General features: G+C 40.7%; 1 protein-coding gene and 6 non-coding genes across 12 annotated transcripts; 2 read left to right on the forward strand and 5 right to left on the reverse strand.

Annotated features, from left to right (window-relative positions):
* Positions 1-1,782: 1,782 nt before the first annotated feature.
* Positions 1,783-1,855, reverse strand: trnav-cac. The gene has a single exon. It is a non-coding gene; the product is annotated as a tRNA-Val (tRNA).
* Positions 1,856-1,888: 33 nt separating this feature from the next.
* On the forward strand, positions 1,889-9,972 carry LOC120733857 (15-hydroxyprostaglandin dehydrogenase [NAD(+)]-like). Of its 6 annotated transcripts, XM_040032336.1 has the most exons (10): positions 4,266-4,439; positions 4,520-4,592; positions 4,886-5,011; positions 6,015-6,148; positions 7,484-7,607; positions 7,697-7,803; positions 8,085-8,181; positions 8,306-8,382; positions 9,271-9,428; positions 9,540-9,972. In XM_040032336.1, the coding sequence occupies exons 4-10, from the start codon at positions 6,056-6,058 to the stop codon at positions 9,673-9,675; spliced, it is 792 nt and encodes a 263-aa protein (XP_039888270.1). In that variant the 5' UTR covers positions 4,266-4,439; positions 4,520-4,592; positions 4,886-5,011; positions 6,015-6,055; the 3' UTR covers positions 9,676-9,972. The 6 variants fall into 6 exon arrangements, with proteins under 6 accessions (XP_039888274.1, XP_039888270.1, XP_039888272.1 ...); XM_040032338.1 differs by lacking the exon at positions 4,886-5,011; XM_040032335.1 differs by lacking the exon at positions 4,266-4,439 and having other exon boundaries at positions 4,456-4,592; positions 4,698-5,011.
* Positions 2,720-2,792, reverse strand: trnav-cac. Its single transcript has one exon. It is a non-coding gene; the product is annotated as a tRNA-Val (tRNA).
* A 2,881-nt stretch (positions 9,973-12,853) lies between the features above and the next one.
* trnav-aac lies at positions 12,854-12,926 on the forward strand. The gene has a single exon. It is a non-coding gene; the product is annotated as a tRNA-Val (tRNA).
* A 4,775-nt stretch (positions 12,927-17,701) lies between these two features.
* Positions 17,702-17,774, reverse strand: trnav-aac. Its single transcript has one exon. It is a non-coding gene; the product is annotated as a tRNA-Val (tRNA).
* A 1,638-nt stretch (positions 17,775-19,412) lies between these two features.
* On the reverse strand, positions 19,413-19,485 carry trnav-aac. Its single transcript has one exon. It is a non-coding gene; the product is annotated as a tRNA-Val (tRNA).
* Positions 19,486-20,187: 702 nt separating this feature from the next.
* trnav-cac lies at positions 20,188-20,260 on the reverse strand. The gene has a single exon. It is a non-coding gene; the product is annotated as a tRNA-Val (tRNA).
* Positions 20,261-20,306: the final 46 nt, after the last annotated feature.

Genomic DNA, 20,306 nt, shown 5'->3' on the forward strand with positions numbered 1-20,306 from the left:
CAGCCTGCTGGGAAAGCTGTTTAACCCTTTAAAGCTAGTCGGAGCGGGCATGCTCCGTTTTGCGTAACTATTTTTAAATCCCGGCAGAACTGCAACTTGAAATGCTCCCAAAAATGGTACTACAGCATGTAAAAATATAATATAAGCTCTGGCGGAGTTGATTCTATGGTAGGTCTTAAAGGGTTAAACATCAATCAGGTAAATTCTAGGGCAGGGCTGGACCTGGACACAAGATCGGCCCTGGCATTTTTGGTCCAGGTGGCCCATCATGATTGCTTATGCACAGAGATGGGCAGTAACGCGTTGTTACTGTAATCCGATTACTTTTTTCAAGTAACGAGTAAAGTAAGGGATTACTATTGCAAAAACGGTAATTAGATTACCGTTACTTTCCCGTAGGAACGCTGCGTTACTGCGTTACTAAAACCGTGATTTTTTTTTTTTTTTGCGAGAATGTCTCATGACAGTGACGTAAGCGAGTGCGACGTGACAACAGCTGTGTGCAGATCAACAATGGATAATATATCGAGTGTGGGAGAGAGTATGAGCGTGCAGCGTTTAAAGCGTGGAAGTACTGACCTTACTTTGAGTTTGATTCCATAAAAAGTGACAAAAACATTAGCGTCTGTTGTGCGTGGGAAGAAAACTTCTTTTTACAGCGAAAAAACCCCCCTAAACTTCCAAGCAAGCACCGAGTGCGCTACGACTTAATGGGAAACTCACAGAGAAACTCGCGGATTCTTCAACCTGCACCAGGGTAAACCTCTGCCTACCCTACTCCTGCTTTACAGGTGAAAATAGAGCAAAACTTTGACTTTATTTATTTTCTGCTGTGTTTTACTTGCATCTATTTGAAAGAGTGAGTGTAAACACACACACAAAAAAATTATTTTATGTGCTGGAATGTGCAGAAAATAGGTTTAAATATTAAACAAATTTCTTCCAGTCAGAGAATGTTGCATATAAAATTTAATTAAATTTTTGCTTATGCATAAAGTTAACAGATTAAAACTAATAAAATAAGTTTTAAAAAGGGACTTTTCCATTTGATTACATTTTGTATGATGGATTATGTAGAAAAAGTAGAATTGGGCTGAAAGATCTATCGCTTTATCACCTCTTCAGGTTGTAAATTGTGTTTATAAAAAGTAACTAAGTAATTAATTACTTTTGAAAATAAGTAATCAGTAAAGTAACGGGATTACTTTTTTTGGAGAAGTAATCAGTAATTAGTTACTGATTACTTTTTTCAAGTAACTTGACCAACACTGCTTATGCACTGCAGCAGTGCAGCACGTGACAATTAAAAGCTACAATTAACGCTGTTAATGGTGACTCACTCATTGTACTTGAATCCATCTATTTTCTTACCTTGTTAAGGTGACCTCGCGCTGTCTTGTCCTCACTGTCTTCTTGGGACTGCTGTCCATCCTCCTGCACTTCTCCATGGAGCCACTGCATCCCTAGCAGCTAACATTTCGGTTAAATTCACACATTTATTCTGCATTCTAAACTTCTTCAACAAGCTGCATGAGAGCAGAGCGAAGGTAGGGGAGGGGCCGTTGGCGTTAAGTGATTTGATTGGGTAATAGTGTCAGCGATGAAAATGAACATTTCTTTTTGTGTAATCAATCTCTATCCGGCTTTAACTGTGGATCCCAGTTTCTGTGGTCAGCTTTTCTTCTGAGTAAATCTTCCTTGTTAAGTTGCTCCTTTTAATTAACCTGAGTGACCTTTGCACATGCCCATCGACAAGACATTTCTTTCACCCCGGACCAAAACTGTTTCCGCCCGGTTTCGAACCGGGGACCTTTCGCGTGTGAGGCGAACGTGATAACCACTACACTACGGAAACCATGTCGTGATGGCTTTCATCCCTGACCATTAGAAGACTCAGAAGTGCGAGAGTCGCTGTGTGCGATATTTTACAGTTATGAAGTGAATCTCTGAAGAAACAACGCACACAGTTTGAGTGGCACAGACCGTCTGATAAACTGGCACGGTAAGCTGCAGTTAAGTTTGACTGAATCCCCTCTGAACACAAACACATTACACTGAAATTGGCATAATTTAAATAAAATAATATCGCTGCATTCATGTGTTTGCAGGTTCAGCTGATGTTCATTATTATTGTGTCCAGTTTCTGCTGACGAAAATTCAGCAGAAACTGTTTTTTCTGTGGAGTGACTGTCACATATGTAGTATATAACACATATACAGTACATATTTTGATTGTGATTACGTAACTCATAGTACTTGCACGTCACATCTTGATGCATGCTCAGTGGTCCAGGTAAGTAAATCCCCAAAAGTTGATTCTGTTCATCTGGACGTAGCGTTTTCAGTGGGAGATACGTTTCGTCACTCATCAACGTTATTTCTTCAGTCTCAGCAGGTTTCCAAAATCTTATAAACAGTATATTTGCATAATGAGTGAAACTAGCACCACTGAAGGAACAATGGGCTGGGAGGTCAGTGCCTTGATCATTAATATGCAAATTCTCATGACCATTGATCAGTGGTCAGTCATTATGCAAAAGTACTGTTTATAAGATCGGGGAAAGATAAGAATGAAGAAGTCACTTGGATGAGTGAGGAAACGTGTCTACAAATGATACGCTACGTCCAGATGAACAGAATGAAATTTTGGGGACATTTTCACATAAGACTTTTGTATGTATTGTTATAACAATGGATATACCGAAATGTAATATAAATGTGTTTCCGCCCGGTTTCGAACCGGGGACCTTTCGCGTGTGAGGCGAACGTGATAACCACTACACTACGGAAACTGCTCGAGAGCTGTCAAAGGGTCCTTTCTCCAAAAACTGAACTATAGCTAGATCACTGAACTCAAAGACATCCTACAACGACAAGGACAAATGAGCGAAAGTAGTTATCAGTAGTGATGGCCCGCTTGAAGCTGAAGCTCCGGTGCGTGTGTCAAAAAAATCAACACACTGCTTCAGAAGCACTGTATCGAAGCTTGAGTCGTTTGGGCAGAGTCACGTGATCGGAGACGTCCGAAGCTTCATTTAGAACCTAACTGCTTCGGTATCTGATTCAATGGTTTATAAGGAAGCGAATCATTCACGGGATTTGTGGAGTGTTTTGATGGTGACAGATAGCGAACCACTGATCATTCCACTGAGAGATTTGGAGCCAGCGAGGAATAGAGGAGGTTCTGTTGTGTGGGAGAATTTTGAGTTGATTTTTGTCAATCGGGTGGGTTTTACAGCTTTGTGTTCTGGCCGTTTACTTTTGTTTTGTGCGTGTTTATTATATCTGAAAACGGGAAAAAGGTAAAATGTCAAAAATCTGCTTCCATAATATAAATATCATTAAATAACTTTAGAAAAACTTCCACTTGACTCTTTACATGTAATGTTGTAAAAATATATATTTTATTGTTTAATTAATCTGAAAATGTTAGTCTGCCAAATGTGCAGCAATTGAATTTATTTATTCTCTTTAGCTGATAGTTGGTGGGGCCCAGGTAGACTGTAAAACTGCATCTCTACCAGTTTCTCTGCACTCCAGCCTCCTCTGGGCCATGTGAAGGGATTTTCCGTAAGGCAGGATAAATGATCTCCACGAAAAGGAACAGGTTCGGCCATCGCACATTAGAACAAATTCTCTTTTTAAATAAAAATGAAAAAGGGTTACCTTAAATGCATCGTGTTTTTAATTTGCAATTTCATAAGCATTTTTCCTTTCCATTTCACAATCAATTCTACCCCCAGGTCAAAAATATGTCTGGGAAAATTTCCCTAATATAATATTATTTATAAATACACCTGTCTAGCGATTAATTGCATAAGTGCATGGAGGCAGGACCTCAGGGCAGAAGCATACTCCATAATGTGTTGTACATTATTATATGTATATATTATATGTAACGTGGTATTTTTCAATTATTGTATTTACATCAAGAAGTCACAAGCAAAGGAAGACCACACAATGGTGCATGTTTAAACAAGGAGAGTTTACTGGTCAAAACTATTTATTAAACAAATAAAACACATTTTTTTAACCACCAAAAAATACACGTTCAAAGCAACACAACAGCGGCCCAATATCAGACAAAACTCCACTCTGTAGAGTAGGCAATCGTAATGAAGCAGTTGGTTTTATTTTGTGGATTCAAGCTGCTCTTTGTATTTTTGGCCACCAGATGTCACCAAACAGGACTGTGTTGAAAAGCTTCGAGTAATGAACCGTTTTTCAATACAAGCCTCAGTGCTTCAGAAAGCTTCATTTGGCCATCACTAGTTTTCAGCATTGTCTTCTATTGTTATTCTATATGTAACAAGTGTCACCTGGCAGTTTGTTGCTCTCTGCCAGGTGATTGGCTGAAGAGCTGTGAAAAGGTAGTGGGTGTGTGGAAAAAAAAAATCAGAGGCAATTAATTCACTCAGGTGCGAGTGGGTATACTGTCGGTAAGAGACTTTTGCCATTTTTGTTTGGATCGTTTGCTATTGCATGTGCCTATTTTTAATGTGTCATTGGACTTTTTTAGTGTGATCACGAATTTTAATAGAAGAATTGATCAAGCCCTAGATCGACTGCGCGCAGGGAAACTGATCAATATTGTAGGTATATTGAGTGTTTGTTTTAGCTTCATGATTTTGAATGGTTTCCTAAAATTGATATTTTATTGGGTAATATTTTAATTGATAATGTTGTTTGTTTTTCAGCTGTGCTGTCTCTGCTGTCCTTTTTTCGTTCTTTTGATTGATTTGTAATTTTGTTTTGGTTAGTCCGTCCAGCCTTAAAGGCGGTTATTGATTGAGAGTAAGTTGTGTAAGGGCGGACTAACCTCCCTTTTGTTTTGTTTTTTTTTGTTTAATTGTTTGTGCCACTTCCCTTTATCTCCCAATCGCAGGCCATGCATAGCACTGATTCCCAGCTACGCTGAGACCCGAATTGTTTGCAGTGTGTGCCACGATTGCAGTGTCGCTAAGCGGGGTGTGACGGGTTGCAGTGTTGTTATTTTCGCACAGTTTGTGTGGTAAGTCTCATGTGCAGCTGGGATATCAGCAGGATGTGTTGTAACTCCTGTCTGGAAATGACTGGGAATTTGTATGTCTAACTCATGTAATAAATAAATGATCAATTTATTTCTTTGCCCCGTTTACTCATCCCTTGTCCTCGGTTACATATACATTATACATTCTCACTCAGGAGAGTGCACTTTCTTTGTATCGTGACTGTAATGCCTTTTTCTAATGCTTAATGTGTTAAACACAGTCCGGTTTCAACTAAATCATGACCCGCACCGAGCCAGCAGAGCTACAGTACTCTGACAAACGAAGAATGTGGATGAAAACAGAACTGACTCTCAAAACACCCAACCCTTCAGATAGGGCTGTGCGATATAACCAAAATCTCATATTAATTTATGAACACAATTCCCAGAAACGTCTAATTTTAAAGATAAAAGTGTTCTGCCAGTGGAGATGCTTTAATGTATCAGATTTTTGAAATTAAAGGTCTACTTTTTTTTTTTTTTTAAATTTAATTGAACCTCTGACAATAAAAGTATCAACTGCTGTCTCTATTCAGCTTTGTTTGGCCAGCCTGTTTGCCTCCTCTTTTCAGCAGCAAGCCACAGATCAAGTGTGGCAGAAGCAACATTCCCACCGTAATTTCTGTGGAAATCGTGAAGTCTAAATAAATTAGACTTCACAATCTTGCAGCTTTAGAATAAATGGATTAAAATACAAAGCACATTCTTCACTGGCAGCTCTAAACAGCCCAAGAAAGTCCACCCCAAAATGAGTGCAAGCCATATTTGGCTCAGTTAGACTATAGTTGGCCAAGATGTGTTCTCCAGAACAAGACAAGTCTGCTGACTGTGGTCTATTGATTGATTGACACATTGTTATTGCTTGTGCATTCACTTGCTCTCTCTTGCATGTCATACGTTAGAACCCGCTAGTCTTCCTGATGGGTGGTGACAAATAAAAAGCCACCAACTTCTCTTTGTTTCACATTCTCTTATTTCTTTGCAGGCATACGGACGCTGACCTTCTCAGTCCCTTCTTCTACTGAAATGGCTCTGAGTGGTAAAACTGCAGTAGTGACTGGAGCTGCGATGGGAATAGGAAAAGCCATAACTGAGATTCTTCTAAAAAATGGTGCCAAGGTACGTGTGGCATTGTAGGCATTGACTGAAAAGGTAGACACATCATCATTTAACAGTGTAGGAAGAGATATTTATTATATATAAGATAACTAAGCAAGTTGCCTGGATTCAGATATTTTTACACTAAGTTACAGCTCATATGATCAGCTCAGGAAAAGGGCATTGGGGATCAATATTAGTTTTCTTCATAGATAAAGATATCTTCTTATTAAACTAATCTCAACTGTACGTGAAGATGCAGCAGCTTTATTGGTGGTGTACGTTTCCACAGAAAACTTACCAACACCCTTTAGTTGGAAAAAAACAACTAAGAAAGTTGTTGTTGACATCATGCCAAAAGCGAGGTGAAAAGTAAAAAAGTTGATTTAGTGGTTGTCAACCTGCGAGGGTGCGGGTGGGGTGTGGTGGAGTTGTGGTGCAGTTAAATTAAACTGAATGATTTTCCCAGAGAAAACAACCAAACAAGAGGTTTTGTTTTTTTTTTTTTTTATGATATCATGCTAAAAGAAAGGCTAAAAGGCTGAATGTGATTCTTTACTTCTGAGATAAAAGAGGGACATAGCCTCAATCTAGTCTTTAAATATTTATTTGCCTCAAGCAGTTCAAACAAAACAAATACATGGATTCTCCTTCAATCAGAAAACCAGTCAGTCTGCAAGCAGTTCACTGTAGCCAACTTCCTGAAAGATGAACCTACTTATTATTACACAGGATTATATATAGAACTGTGCTTCTTTCACATAAGTCTAAAGTCTTATGTGAAAGTAAAAATTGATTCTGTTCATCTGGACGTAGCGTATCAGTGGGAGACACGTTTCGTCACTCATCCAAGTGACTTCTTCAGTCTCATCTTTTCCCAATCTTATAAACAGTACATTTGCATAGTGAAAGATCAATTGTCATGAAAATTGGCATATTAACTTACCTCCCAGCCCATAGTTCCCCATTTCTGTACCAGCCTTCGCACTGGTGTGCACAAACAACTTCTAAATATACTCAGGCATAGCGTGGCCAAATATATGTGTGCAATAAGATGCAGAGATGTAGGTGTGAAATCTAACTATGCGTGCGTGCAGAATTAAACTACGAGCAACAGTAACAGTGGCCTGCATGCCCAACCCGGGCTTCATCACAGCTCACCAAGCTACAGGCAAAATCACAAAAATAAAGTAAGATTTATAAAAAAATGGTCGACCTCACAACTCCTGTAGGCGGTGTCGGAACTTACCAACACCCTTTAATTACTGCAAGTCTGTCAAAGTAGTTCATATGTTTTCAAATAGCCTAGATGGGTACCTAACAAACTGACAGCATATCTGTCCTTTCTGTCAACAGGTTGTACTTCTGGATAAGAATAAAGCCGCAGGGGAGAGTTTGGTCGAAGCCCTGAGCAAAGAGTACGAACCAGATCGAATGCTGTTCAGGGAATGCAACATACAATCAGATGAGGAGTTCAAAGGTAAAACACATGACATTGGAAATCAGATTATAAATGTTGGAGGTACAAAGGTTAGCATAATTGTAAAGCACTGTTTTCTCCTCTCTCAGCTGCCTTTCAGAAAGCCGTAGAAACCTTTGGAGGAATCGACATCTTGTGCAACAATGCCGGCATGTTCGATGAGTCTGAGTGGGAGAATATGGTCTCCACAAACCTTGTGAGAAAGAGAAAGCACAACAATTAATTATATTTCTAATACCTCAAATTTATGAATTGCTGATTCATTCAGAAAGATGTTGTTCCTTTTATTAGTTAGTCTGAAATAAACAATTGGCAACCTGAGAAAGTCCAAATTTAGTAGGCTTGGGTTACATTATTCTTCCTGTTATTCAATCACAATGTTTTGTATGCAGATGACTGTATGAAGTGTTTACAGAGAGAAAACAGATTTTCACTGTACGAACTGATGCCAAAATGACGTTTTTTTTTCCCCTGTAGGTGGGCTCTATTAGGGGAACTTATTTGGCTCTGGAGCACATGAACAAATTGAAGGGAGGTCAAGGAGGGGCTATCATCAATGTTTCATCCTTGGCAGGTAAATACTGTAAATTCAAATTGGAGACAAATTGGAGACATACCAGACTAGGATTGTAAATGTCATTACTTTAACAACACTAAACTTAAACCCTGTACAATGATTGATATAACCCATCCTACAGGTCTTGGACCTTTGCTTACAGCTCCTGTCTACTCGGCTACTAAACACGGGCTGGTCGGATTCACTCGATCCATTGCAGTAAGAGATTCTCCCATGAGATTGTTTAAGAAGATTTAAAAAAAATCTATCAAATTTCTGCAGAAATTAATTGAAACTAGAGCAAATTTAATACTAATAAAATGTTTGCCTTACTTTTTCATTTTTAACTTTATTGTTTGGCATTTCCTGCACATTGACCTCACAGTTCAGTCTGAGGCAGCGCTCGCACATAACATCAAGTGAAAAAGAAAGCGTTCACAGGACTCTGCAGTGAAAAACACCACATTATTCAACAGCTTGTAGAACCACCGTTTAGCAGCAATAATATCCAGTAACCATCCACGTATGACTCCCATTGTTGGGGAGAAATTTTAACTCGCTCTTCTTTACAACATTTTTTCAGGTTTATGGAAGTTTGCAGGTATTTGTCTATGCACTGATCTCTTTGACTGCAAGTCCTTCATTATTTTCTTTTTGGGCCATTCTGTTGTGGATTTGCTGCTTGGGAGCATTGTCCTGTTCCATGAACACATTTTAAACAAACCTGTACTGGTTCTGGACAGACAGCCCCAAATTTGACTCTGGTTTTACTTCTACACTGGCAAACAGTTTGTGGTAGTTTGTTTAATTACTTTTGTCTGAAAATGTTCCTAAACGGTTACTACAATTCTTTGGATGGTTAAATTTGTAATCCAGTGTGGAGGTGTACAGAGGCAAAATTAGAAAAATGTGCAAACATTGTGCACGTGCACGATATGTGCAGAATCTTTCAGACTTCATCTTTAAATTTGGAATCTTTGGACACTGAACTTCAAAAATGCAAATGTTGAAACAAAGAGCACTTGTTGTTTATCCTCACACTACGCTTTCTATGTAGATGAAATGTAACTTAAAAAGCCTAACTATGTGTTGTTTTTTTTCCAATAGGCTGCCTTTGAAGCATCAGACTATGGTATACGGGTCAATGCTATTTGCCCAGGTTTTGTTCAAACAAACCTGATCTCTGAAATGAAATCTCAAACGGGCCAATTTGCCCACCTGGTAGATGCGAGATTTCAGATGCGAGAGAATCTTGGGGTGTTAACGTAAGTCTTTGTTTGTAGTAACCCCTACAACATCCACATTTTGGGGGGTTTCCCCCTCTACAACTGGATTTAAAATCATCTTAAAATGCATATTGTATCTTTTTGACGCAGTGCAACCGAGGTAGCAGAGTGCATCCTTGAGCTGGTAACAGATGAGACCAAAAATGGAGAGGCCCTCGTGGTCGTAAAGGACTCAAAATTTTATGTGACTTTCCCAACACTGGATAAGAGCAGTGACAAACCATAAAATCATCATGTCAGTATCTGATATCATTCTTTAAGTATACTTGAAGTTAAAACACACACACACACACACACACACACACACACACACACACACACACACACACACACACACACACACACACCAAAAAAATACTGCTCAAACTATGTTTTGTTTTGGTTTTGCCCCCCTCATAAGATTTTTGATATTGTGTGTCATTATTCTGTACCTTGAAAAGTTTTGAATGAATTCTGGTAAAACTTTGTAAGGGTTTGGAGTGGGGTCATGTCAACAACCTATTAAAATTTGGCTTACATCCAACAAGGTGGTCAACTTAACGATTTGTTGGTTAAAAATGGGCAAAAATCCTTATTACTTAGAGCACCTCATAAAGATTTTAAATATCATGTCACATTTGATGTCTGACCTCTCCTTCAAGGTCAAATAAGGTTAAAATATTCATAAAATGTCTTTTGTCTTTAAACTGTGCTTAAACGACTGTAGTGTGGTATCATGTTCACCTTACACAAGAAAGTCTGGTTTCAGATCACTACAGTGAACTAACAATCTTCATGAACAATGAGGCTTCTGAACTGTGTCCTGATTCCTATTTGAGAAAAGAGACATACGACTGAAGGTCCATAGTGCGTCAAAACAATGATTTTATTAAAACACATATATGTGGTGAAGATGGGCTCTGCAAAACATCAGCCTCGATCTCCCCCGAACAATAGGTGGGGTGTGATATTTATAACATATGATGACCAAGTAATCTGCATCACTGCAGATGCATGTTCCAGTAATTCCAGGTAGGAGATATTCTGAAAAAGAACAGCTACTTCCTTTGTTTCTCCAGATGCTTCCTGTTATTCCACCCTCTGCACTTCAGAACAGAACTTGAGCATGCCGTTTACAAGCAAAACAAGTCTGTGTGCAGGCAGACTTATGTCTGTGTTTTAACCTCAGTACATGACTTCACTCAACAAAGACCTTTTAGAAGTATACTTCCTGACTCCGTTTGAGTCATCTGTTACCAGGCAAACTCCAATGCAGCAGGCTGCTGAATGCACCCACACAGCCCTTTATTCCATCTCTAGACAACATGTATAATATGTGGTAAATTGTACTGTAAACATGTAGGCAACCTTTCAATAGCTGTACTTTGCTCCATAGATCGGCCAGACATCGCGCTGCCCGTAGCTTCAAACCATTAATTAACTTGACCTAGCTTCAACTCTTTAATTAGCAATATGTGTATAACATGATCACAGTTGCACCTTCAATGAAAGATTATTATGTGCTTATGCTAACACCTGAAATACAGACTTTAATGTAACATCAACAGTTTCAATAAATGTGTCAATGAAATGATAATGATAAATCATAAGTGATGCAACAATAATAATAATGATTATGAATAGTAACAGTAAAATAATATTTTATCTCTACAACTGCTTAAATTCCTCCGATTGGCCTCCCTGCTGCTGCGGAGCCTGGGACGGTCTGCTTGCCTCCACCCCGGGGGGAAGGGTAACATCTCTTGGGTCTGGGTTCTGTTTCCCCCTCTGGGGGCGAGGGTACCTGGACCTGGGGTATAGAGTATGTTTGGGGAGTGTGATTGTGTGTACATGTCCATTTATGTCAATCCTTACGTTGGGTGAGTGCTGAGTGTTTGTATATGTGTGCATGAGGGTGGGAATGCATGTTTGTGTCTGTGTGTGCCTGTTTGTCTGTGTCTATATGTCAGGTCGGGTCTTAGACTCCACCTCTCTGGGAACTCCCGGGCCCTCCAAAGTGTGGAGGCCTATCTCCCCTCACCACACTCCCTGCCGGTGACTGATGCCCTCAGGGGTCGGTGCATTGGTGGTTCTTGGTGTCCGGGGCTGGGCGGTCAGGTATGTACCAGCTCACTCCCGGTGGCTACTTGGCGGGGCCTGGCGCCTGTTGCTCGGTCAGGCCTCCTCCGGGGTGCGGGGGGCCCTCAGGGCTCCGGCCTCTGGGCCTGCGGCTCGGTTCACTCTGGCACAGCTGGCTGCCGGCAGAGCCGGCGGGCACGCCGGTGCAGCCCCCTCTAGCTTCTGCTCGGTGGCTACCGGGTGATGCCTCGTCTGGAGATCCTCAGCCCTTCCCATGAGGGTGGCACGGATGCCCCTCTGGTGGTCCTCCTTGGGCTCTCGCACTCTGGGGCCTCTGGATGTCTGGGGCCTGGATCTCCTCCATGCCTGCTTCATGCCCTGGGGGACGGGGCTATGGCTCGCTACATCCTCTTGCAGACCATTACATGTGGAAACCATTTGAATACAAGCGCGCTGATCCACACAGGTGTGCACACGCGTGTTCACTGTTTGTAGACTTAAATTACACCTTTCTTGGCTGCTACTTCAAAGCACATTGTGCGCTGTCTGTCCTGCGTGCTGCACAACAACATTGAATATTTAGTATTTACTGCTGTCTACACTTAGCTAGATTAATGCGATGGTGTTGTGTTTAGTATGTTGCTTTGGTTTTTTTTGCTTGTTTTCTATTCTTTCTCTCTGAACAGGTGATCCAGGAGATTTTATTTTATTTTGTCCCTTTCTCACTGTCCCTCTCCCCTTCTGTTTTTCTTTTCCTTCCTCTTTCTCTCTCCCTTTCCTATCCCTCACTCATGTCTGTCCCGTCTGTAACAACTGAAAATAAAATAAAATAAATAATAAAAACAAAGGTCGATCAAATGGACCAATACGGCAATGCCACGATGATCCATTTGGCAAAATAAATCCATTGGGTATCCTTGTTGGTCTTCAGACAACAATTCTGACGGCTAAAGAACCAAATGGGACAGGCAAAAAAAAAAAAAAAAAATCCTCTACTAATACACTATTAACTATCATGGGAAAATAATGTAAGTTATACAAACAAACAGCCAAGACTAGATTCTTTTGACTAATTTTCAATAAAATATTATCTGTCACTGTTGGGAGAACATTTTTGCGACTTCTATTCTTATATTTTAGAACACATGACATTTTTAATGTTATCTAATCATTTTCTTCTTCGGATGCTGTCACAAATCATATTTATTTTAGAACATATGACAATTTTGCATATCATCAATATAATATAATATAATATTGTACAATTAAAACATGCATCATATTCGCTTGTTTCTTTACATGTGCTGCATTTGTATTCCGATTGACCCTTTAGTAGCGCATGCGTAGTTTCCGTAGTGTAGTGGTTATCACGTTCGCCTAACACGCGAAAGGTCCCCGGTTCGAAACCGGGCGGAAACATGTTTGTTTTTTTTGTTTTTTTTCTTCTTCTTTAAACATGGCTTCACATGTACAGCGAGAATGCAGTGCATAAATATTGTAAACTTTGTTTCAGTGTTGAGATTTACAATTGCCCCACTGTGTATTAGTGGTTTTCACATTTGCTGGATATGTGAAAGGTCAAAGTGGAAACACGCTTTCACTTTTCTTTACGCTGGGATTAGACGGTGCAGGTCTTTCAGAGCTCCAGCACTTCTATACGTTCAAACTTGAAAACAGCCCGCAACACTGTTTTGCAGTTTTCAGTTCCCATGAAGGAGTCTGCAAAAATGTCACTATAAGTCTGCTTTGAAATGCACTTCCTCCCGTTTGGTGTGTGTGTCAAAAGTCTCCCAATCGTATCACACACAATATACCAGGGGCCACAGATGTAATGTTTGGGGAATGTAACACATTAGGATTGATTATTACAGGATGCTGTTTACGCACACACGGGCCATTTTTCTTATCTGCACCCTGCTTGTTGGACCTCCTCTTGCCTTCAGAACTGCCTTAATTCTTTGTTGCACAGATTCAACAAGGCACTGAATACACTTCTCAGAAATGTGGGTCCATATTGACCTGATATCACACAGCTGCTGCAGGATTACTGGCTGCATGTCACTGATGCGAAACTCTATTGATGCTCTAATTGACTCAGATCTGGTTACTGCGGAGGCATGCATGTTCAAGAAACCGGTTTGGGATGATTTGAACTGTGAACAGCCAGTGGTACAACCAGGGATTTGGGGCCCCATGAAAAAACTACTTTAATACCAAAAACCTTGCAAGGCCAAAAACCATTGTTTTTTTTTTAAATTCTGTTTAGGTTTTAATCTGATTTTACTCTCATCACCTGCAACAGTCTGATACAGTGTACAACAGTGATAGACAGCAATACATACTTCTCCAAAAATTCTCTCTTTATGTAAGTTTTAGTGACAATGTATTAGTACTACAAAATAAATAGTGTGTAGAAAAACATATTAAATTCCCAAGCATCCTCCTGCAATTAGACACATTTTTTGACATAAATAAACTCACCTGCTTCTTCAGATATCAGTGGGGCTGGTTCAGTGTCTGGAGTGTGAGTATGGGGAGATGGGAGTGGGACAGCTAAGCCTCATGTCAATATCTGATATCATTATTTAGGTATTTGGCAGATGCTTGGAAAAAAAAAACAGCAACAAAAAACCCAAACAAATAAAACAAACAAAAAATTCCTCAAACCATGTTTTCTTTTGGTTTTGCCTTCTTTGCCAAAAAGGTTATGTTTTTGGTATTGTGCCTCATTATTCTGTATGTAAACACTTATAGAAAGTACCCCATAAAGATTTTTAATATCATGTCACATTTGACCTCTGACCCCTCTTTCAAGGTCAAATAAGGCCAAATTTTCATAAAATGTCTTTTATCTTCAAACTGTGCTTAAAGGACTGCTACAAAAACATTACAACATCAAAACCAGTCTAACTATAACCCATGTCTGTGGCAGAAACTGACCCCAGAGTGACACTCCACCAGTGTCTGTAGTGTGGTATCATGTTCGCCTTACAAGTCTGGTTAATTAATGCAGTTCTGAATGCAAGAGGAGGTTCAGGTAGCAGGGTGCAGATAAAAAAAAAGTGTCCGGAGTGTAAATAGAAACCATCCTGTAATAAAGAATCTTAATGTATTACGTTACTCAGGCATAGAGTTGGATGTCTCGAGACCGGTCTTGGTCTCGAGACCACTTTTACGTGGTCTTGGTCTTGGTCTCGATGGACTTTGGTCTCGGTCTTGTCTTGGTCTCGCTGTCTCGGTCTTGCTGTCTCAGATCAACATAGTGGTCGGGAGATTTGGAGTCAACAGTATCCATGACACACAGAGTAACGTTCGATAATGTATCATGCGCAAAAGCTTTAGCTCTAAGAGCCGTGCTTAGAGAGTGCTTTGTAGTGAATCAGAATAGTCGACTCCCATTGAGCGAGAGCCGGGTCCTCAATTAATTTCCTTGCGCTGCTCAGCTGTCACACAGTGACACACAGTGGCTCAGCCATGCTCAAATCCCTCCACATTGTGGATTATAATCTTCAGTTTGATGTTACAATTTTATCTATATATAAAGTATAACTGAAACCAGTTACATATTTCCCATTCTTTAGACAGTTGTTGGAGGTGATCGCTGTTTTGTCAGATGACTTTGGGGCCAGTCAGTACCATCATGTCAGCCCTCAAAAGCACACAAAAGTTAGTCTTTTTTGTCCCGGTCTTGGTCTCGCCTCAACTTGGTCTCGGTCTTGGTCTTGTCTTGGTCTCGATACCCTCTGGTCTTGGTCTTGTCTTGGTCTTGGATTAGGCGGTCTTGACTATAAGTCTACTCAGGCATTACATCTGTGGGTGTTGGTATATTGTGTGCATGATCAAGTTTGAACGCGTTGCTTGAGCTCTGGGAAACCCGCACCATTTAATCCCAGCATGAAGAAAAGGAAAAGTGTGTTTCAACTTTGACCTTTCACATGTCAGGCAAACATGAAAACCACTACTCTATTTATGCTCCATTTAATCTTCTTGTGGCTTCTGTTCTTGAAGAGAGAGATCTAGAGAGGGAGAGGAAGACAGATCTCCCAATAAAAATACATTTTTAAAAAGCAGAATGGAGTTTTGCATCACAGAAAAAAAGGAAAACATTTTTTTTCTGTCAACCAGAAATGCAATTTTCAGCTTTTTGATTTATTACCTTTGAATCGCTCAGAATCAGAATCAGAAAAGGTTTTATTGCCAAATGTTGGGCAGGTTTACAACATTAGGAAATTGCTGCGGTACTTAGTGCAAAACATACTGTAAGACAAACACTTAAATAACTCATAAAAATAAAAATTAAAAGTGCTAAGCAGATTGATATATACATGTACGCAGGTAATGATCAGTGCAAAAATGGAACAGATGCAGAGAACACAGTATAGGGTTGTGTGTTTGTGGTGGGAAGAGTCATATGGTTATTGTTCATTAGTCCAACAGCAGAGGAGAAGAAACTGTTCTTATGGCAAGAGTTTCTGGTGCGAATGGACCAAACCTCCTGCCTGAAGGGAGCAGATAAAACAGACTGTGTCCAGGGTGAGAAGGGTCAGCTGTGATCCGAGCTGCATGCCCCAGTGTCCTGGAGGTGTACAGGTCCTGCAGAGATGGAAGTCTGCAGCCAATCACCTTCTCAGCAGAACGCACAACACGCTGCAGTCTCTGTTTGTCCCTCCAGCGACCACGTGGTGATGGAGGAGATGTCGATGGACTTGATGATTGTAGAGTAGAATTGCATCATCGTCCGTTTTGGCTTGTTGCATTTCTTCAGCTGCCTCAGGAAGTACATCCTCTGCTGGGCCTTCTTTATGACGGAGGTGATGGTGGGCTCTCACTTAAGGTACTGGGTGATGGTGGTACCCAGGAAGCGGAATGAGTCCACAGTGGTGATGAGGGTGTCAGTCAGGATGATGGGGGAGAGTGGGGCTGTGTGCTTCCTAAAGTCCACAGTAATCTCCACTGCCTTCTGGGCATTCAGCACCAGGTTGTTGTGGCTGCACCAGGACACCAGACGTTCAACCTCCCTCCTGTAGACAGACTCATCCCCGTCCGAGATGAGTCCGATAACAGTGGTGTCATCTGAAAACTTAATTAGCTTGACAGACTGGTGGTTGGAGGTGCAGCAGTTGGTGTACAGGGAGAAGATCAGAGGAGAAAGAACACAGACCCGGGGGGAGCCAGTGCTGATGGTCCAGGAGTCCGAGACATTCTTCCTCAGCCTCACATGCTGCTTCCTGTCTGTCAGGAAGTCAATGATCCACCGGCAGATGGGATCAGACACATTCATCTGGGAAAGCTTGTCTTGGAGATGGTCTGGAAGCATGGTTTTGAAACAAATAGGCACAAACAGGCTCCTGGCGTAGGTTCCCGGGGAGTCCAGATGCTGCAGGATGAAGTGTAGAGTCATGTTGATAGCATCATCTACAGACTTGTTGGCTCTGTATGCAAACTGCAGGGGTCCAGGAGGGGGGCCGTGAGGGTCTTGAGGTCTTAATCTCTGAAGGGGTGAACGCTCTTCCTTCAGTGGAGAAGTCAAGCTGGGCCAGTTGTATTTTGCAGAAAGGATGGAAATTACTGTGGTGAACATGCCCTTTATGAAGAAGAAGGAACACGGGGTGACACAGAAGAGTGATTGAAGGTGTACACAGGAGGATATCTTATGCAGAAGGTGCAATGTGAAAGAGATGGGTGAGAATGTATCTAGGCAGCTGTAGGATGACTTTGGAAATTGAAAAGAGGAAGAGAATAAGAGGTGGAAGAAACTGGCCTGACTTCAGTGAGGGGTTGAGACAAGTTTTTGTTAGGAGAGTTACCAGATTGATACCTTAGGTTTCCAACAATCTTGTGAAAACTCTAAGCCTTATCTTAGGGGCTAATAACTATACAACATCTTAGGAGATTTACCATTTCACGTCATGGAATACTTATGAAGACTGAAACTTTAGTCAGATGTCTATTCATATTAATGTACAGAATTCACCTGCTTGCTGCTACTACTGCACATTCACCCAATGTATATACTATATATATATATATATATATATATAATGTTCTTCCTCTACACCCCCCCAATTTTTTTGCACATGTCGAGGAGCGTGTCAGGCTACATTTCACTGTGTGTTATACTTGTATAACTATGCATGTGACAAATAAAGAACCTTGAACTTTACTGTAGTTCTTTCAAGTAAACCAAATAAATATGTTTCCGCCCGGTTTCGAACCGGGGACCTTTCGCGTGTTAGGCGAACGTGATAACCACTACACTACGGAAACCAGCTTAGCACTCATGAAGGGATATTTCGAGGAAATGAATAACGTTTAAAGACAATTGATCAGTCTAATATTGTATATTATATAGTCATACCCTGTCTGCTGTATTCATTTTCCATTGTTCATCTCGTCTCACACACGGACTGCGCAGATTTGCCTTAGTTATCGCTCTGTTAATACACTGCATATCATAGTAGGTGGCCATAATAATCACCTCACTATAAAAACTCTGTATAGCCTCGTAAAGTTGCACTATGCTGCAGAAAATATTATGCAACAGAAACTTCCAAAAGCATTCCCATTATCCAGTATATTGCCGCAGCAACTCTCCTTCGGTCTCCGTTGAGTGTTTGGTTAATAGTTATTTGTCTCCACCTAGTGGCTTACTCAGATTCAGCAGAAACACGTGTGACTGCGAACTGTGATGTGCTGTGATAGCCTGAGTATCAGCGTTCCCATGACGTGAGAGGGAATACAATTCGTGTTGAAGATGGGGCATCTACTGTGTCAAACTGTTGTCCAGTTTTGTAAACGTCCCTTGCCATCCACCCCCAAAGGTTCTCAATTGGATTTAGATCAGGGGAACACGTAGGATGGTCCAAAAGAGTGATGTTATTCACTTCAAAGAAGTCCCTTGTGTACTGTAGAATTGTCCTGTTTAAAAACCCAGTCGTTACCACACAGGCGAGGGCCCTCAGTCATGAGTGATGCTCTCTGCAACATCTGGACACAGCCAGCGGCCGTTTTACGCCCCTGCACCTCTTGAGGCTCAGTTGTTCTACTGAAGGAAAAAGCACTCAGACTGCATGGTGTTCAACAACGTACGTTCAAAAAGGAAAGGTTTATTTGCCTTGCCATCAGAATGTCATGACAGTGTGACTACCTGACAGAAAATGACAATGAATCCACATTTTTGAACAGATTTGACCTTTCAAATGCATGCGATCCTAAACTTTTGATCAGCTGTCAAACAACCCGTTTCATTTTAAGCGTCATTTTCAATAAATTGCATGCTCAAAAAATGTTTAGTCTCACTTCCACTTCTTCTTGTTGCATGTTGAAGCTCTACTTGGAACCTTGTTATGATCCAACCATGCAAAATATGATATTTTGCCATTTTTCAAATGGTCTTGAACTTTTGTTCGGGACTGTATCCCTAAATTTAGAGTCCCTAATCGCTCCTCACACTCCTGCCTTTCCTTCTTTCTTACCATCTCCTACCTTCCTCCTCTCCTTTTACCTATTTTTAACCAGCAGTATAGTTTCTACAACACCCTGTTAGCCAGCAATAGTGGCTATTGTTGTTCAAGATTGCATCTTTCTTTATGATTTGCATGTCTGATTTGGCTAAGATTTTTGGATATGATTTTTTGACACAACCCTTCCTATTTATCCAAGATTGGGGGTGTGCTTGGAGTATACTGGATTGTGCTGTATTGCATGTGTTTAAAGATTAATGTTTAGTGTCCCATAGCCAGGCATTGGGTGCTATATTAATATCGAGGATATTTTAAAAGGCTTCCATGAGGGAATTGAATTCAGTAAATCCCCACTGGGTGACCGTGGGTCAAATATGGCTTGTTACTTCAGTTAATAACGTAATGTTTATGAAAAGTGTGACTCAGGGAAACCAAATAAATATGTTTCCGCCCGGTTTCGAACCGGGGACCTTTCGCGTGTTAGGCGAACGTGATAACCACTACACTACGGAAACCACTCGTAAAAGCTCCAAGAGGTCACCGGGAACAGGTCAGTATAAAAATAAAAGCTCACAGTTAAAGTATTATCTACTAAACCTGTGTATTACATAGTCATACCCTGTCTGCAGCATTCATTCTTCATCTCGTCGGCACATACGGACTGCGCAAATTGACTTTATTTCTCGCAGAGTTAATACACTACTGTATACTGCTAAAACTCATATCACCGTAAAGCTGCACGATGCTGCAGAAATTATGCAACGGAAACTTCCAAATGCAGTTTCCATTAACCAGTATATTTCTACAGCAACTCTCCTTCCGTCTCCGTTGAGTTTTTTGTTAATAGTTATTTGTCTCCACCTAGTGACTGACTCAGATTCAACAGAAACACATGTGACTGCGATCATTAAGAAAAAATCGTATAAAAGGTTGAATGTTGGAGAAAATCAGACAATAAGATATGATATAAACTGTGCTTACTGTGTAGTCTCAGTATTTGCTGTGACACAGATGGAAAGCATGGATCTGTCCTAGCAACAATTTAGGACCAGTGTGGACCCAATATCTGCTAGGCGTGTTTCCAGCAACTTGTTGATGTCATGAAGAACCAAGGGAGATCTGAAGGCAATATGTACCTAATAAATTGTCAGGTGGCTGTTTAGTATTTTTGTGTTTTCTTGATAATGTGAAGAATGATTATAAAGAAAAAGTACTAATGTTTCCGCCCGGTTTCGAACCGGGGACCTTTCGCGTGTGAGGCGAACGTGATAACCACTACACTACGGAAACTCGCTATAATGCGACCTTGTCATTTTACAATAATATATACATGTCA

The sequence above is a fragment of the Simochromis diagramma genome, unplaced genomic scaffold (assembly GCF_900408965.1).
Source record: "Simochromis diagramma unplaced genomic scaffold, fSimDia1.1 OVJJ01000216.1, whole genome shotgun sequence".
Lineage (NCBI taxonomy): Eukaryota > Metazoa > Chordata > Actinopteri > Cichliformes > Cichlidae > Simochromis > Simochromis diagramma.

Excerpts from the sequence above, each read along its gene's own strand:
- LOC120733857 (XM_040032340.1), top strand. The coding sequence starts at position 6,056 with ATGGCTCTGAGTGGTAAAACTGCAGTAGTGACTGGAGCTGCGATGGGA. Across the intron at positions 8,383-9,270 it reads GATTCACTCGATCCATTGCA|GCTGCCTTTGAAGCATCAGA; the intron begins GTAAGAGATTCT and ends TTTTTCCAATAG. Across the intron at positions 9,429-9,539 it reads GAGAATCTTGGGGTGTTAAC|TGCAACCGAGGTAGCAGAGT; the intron begins GTAAGTCTTTGT and ends TTTTTGACGCAG.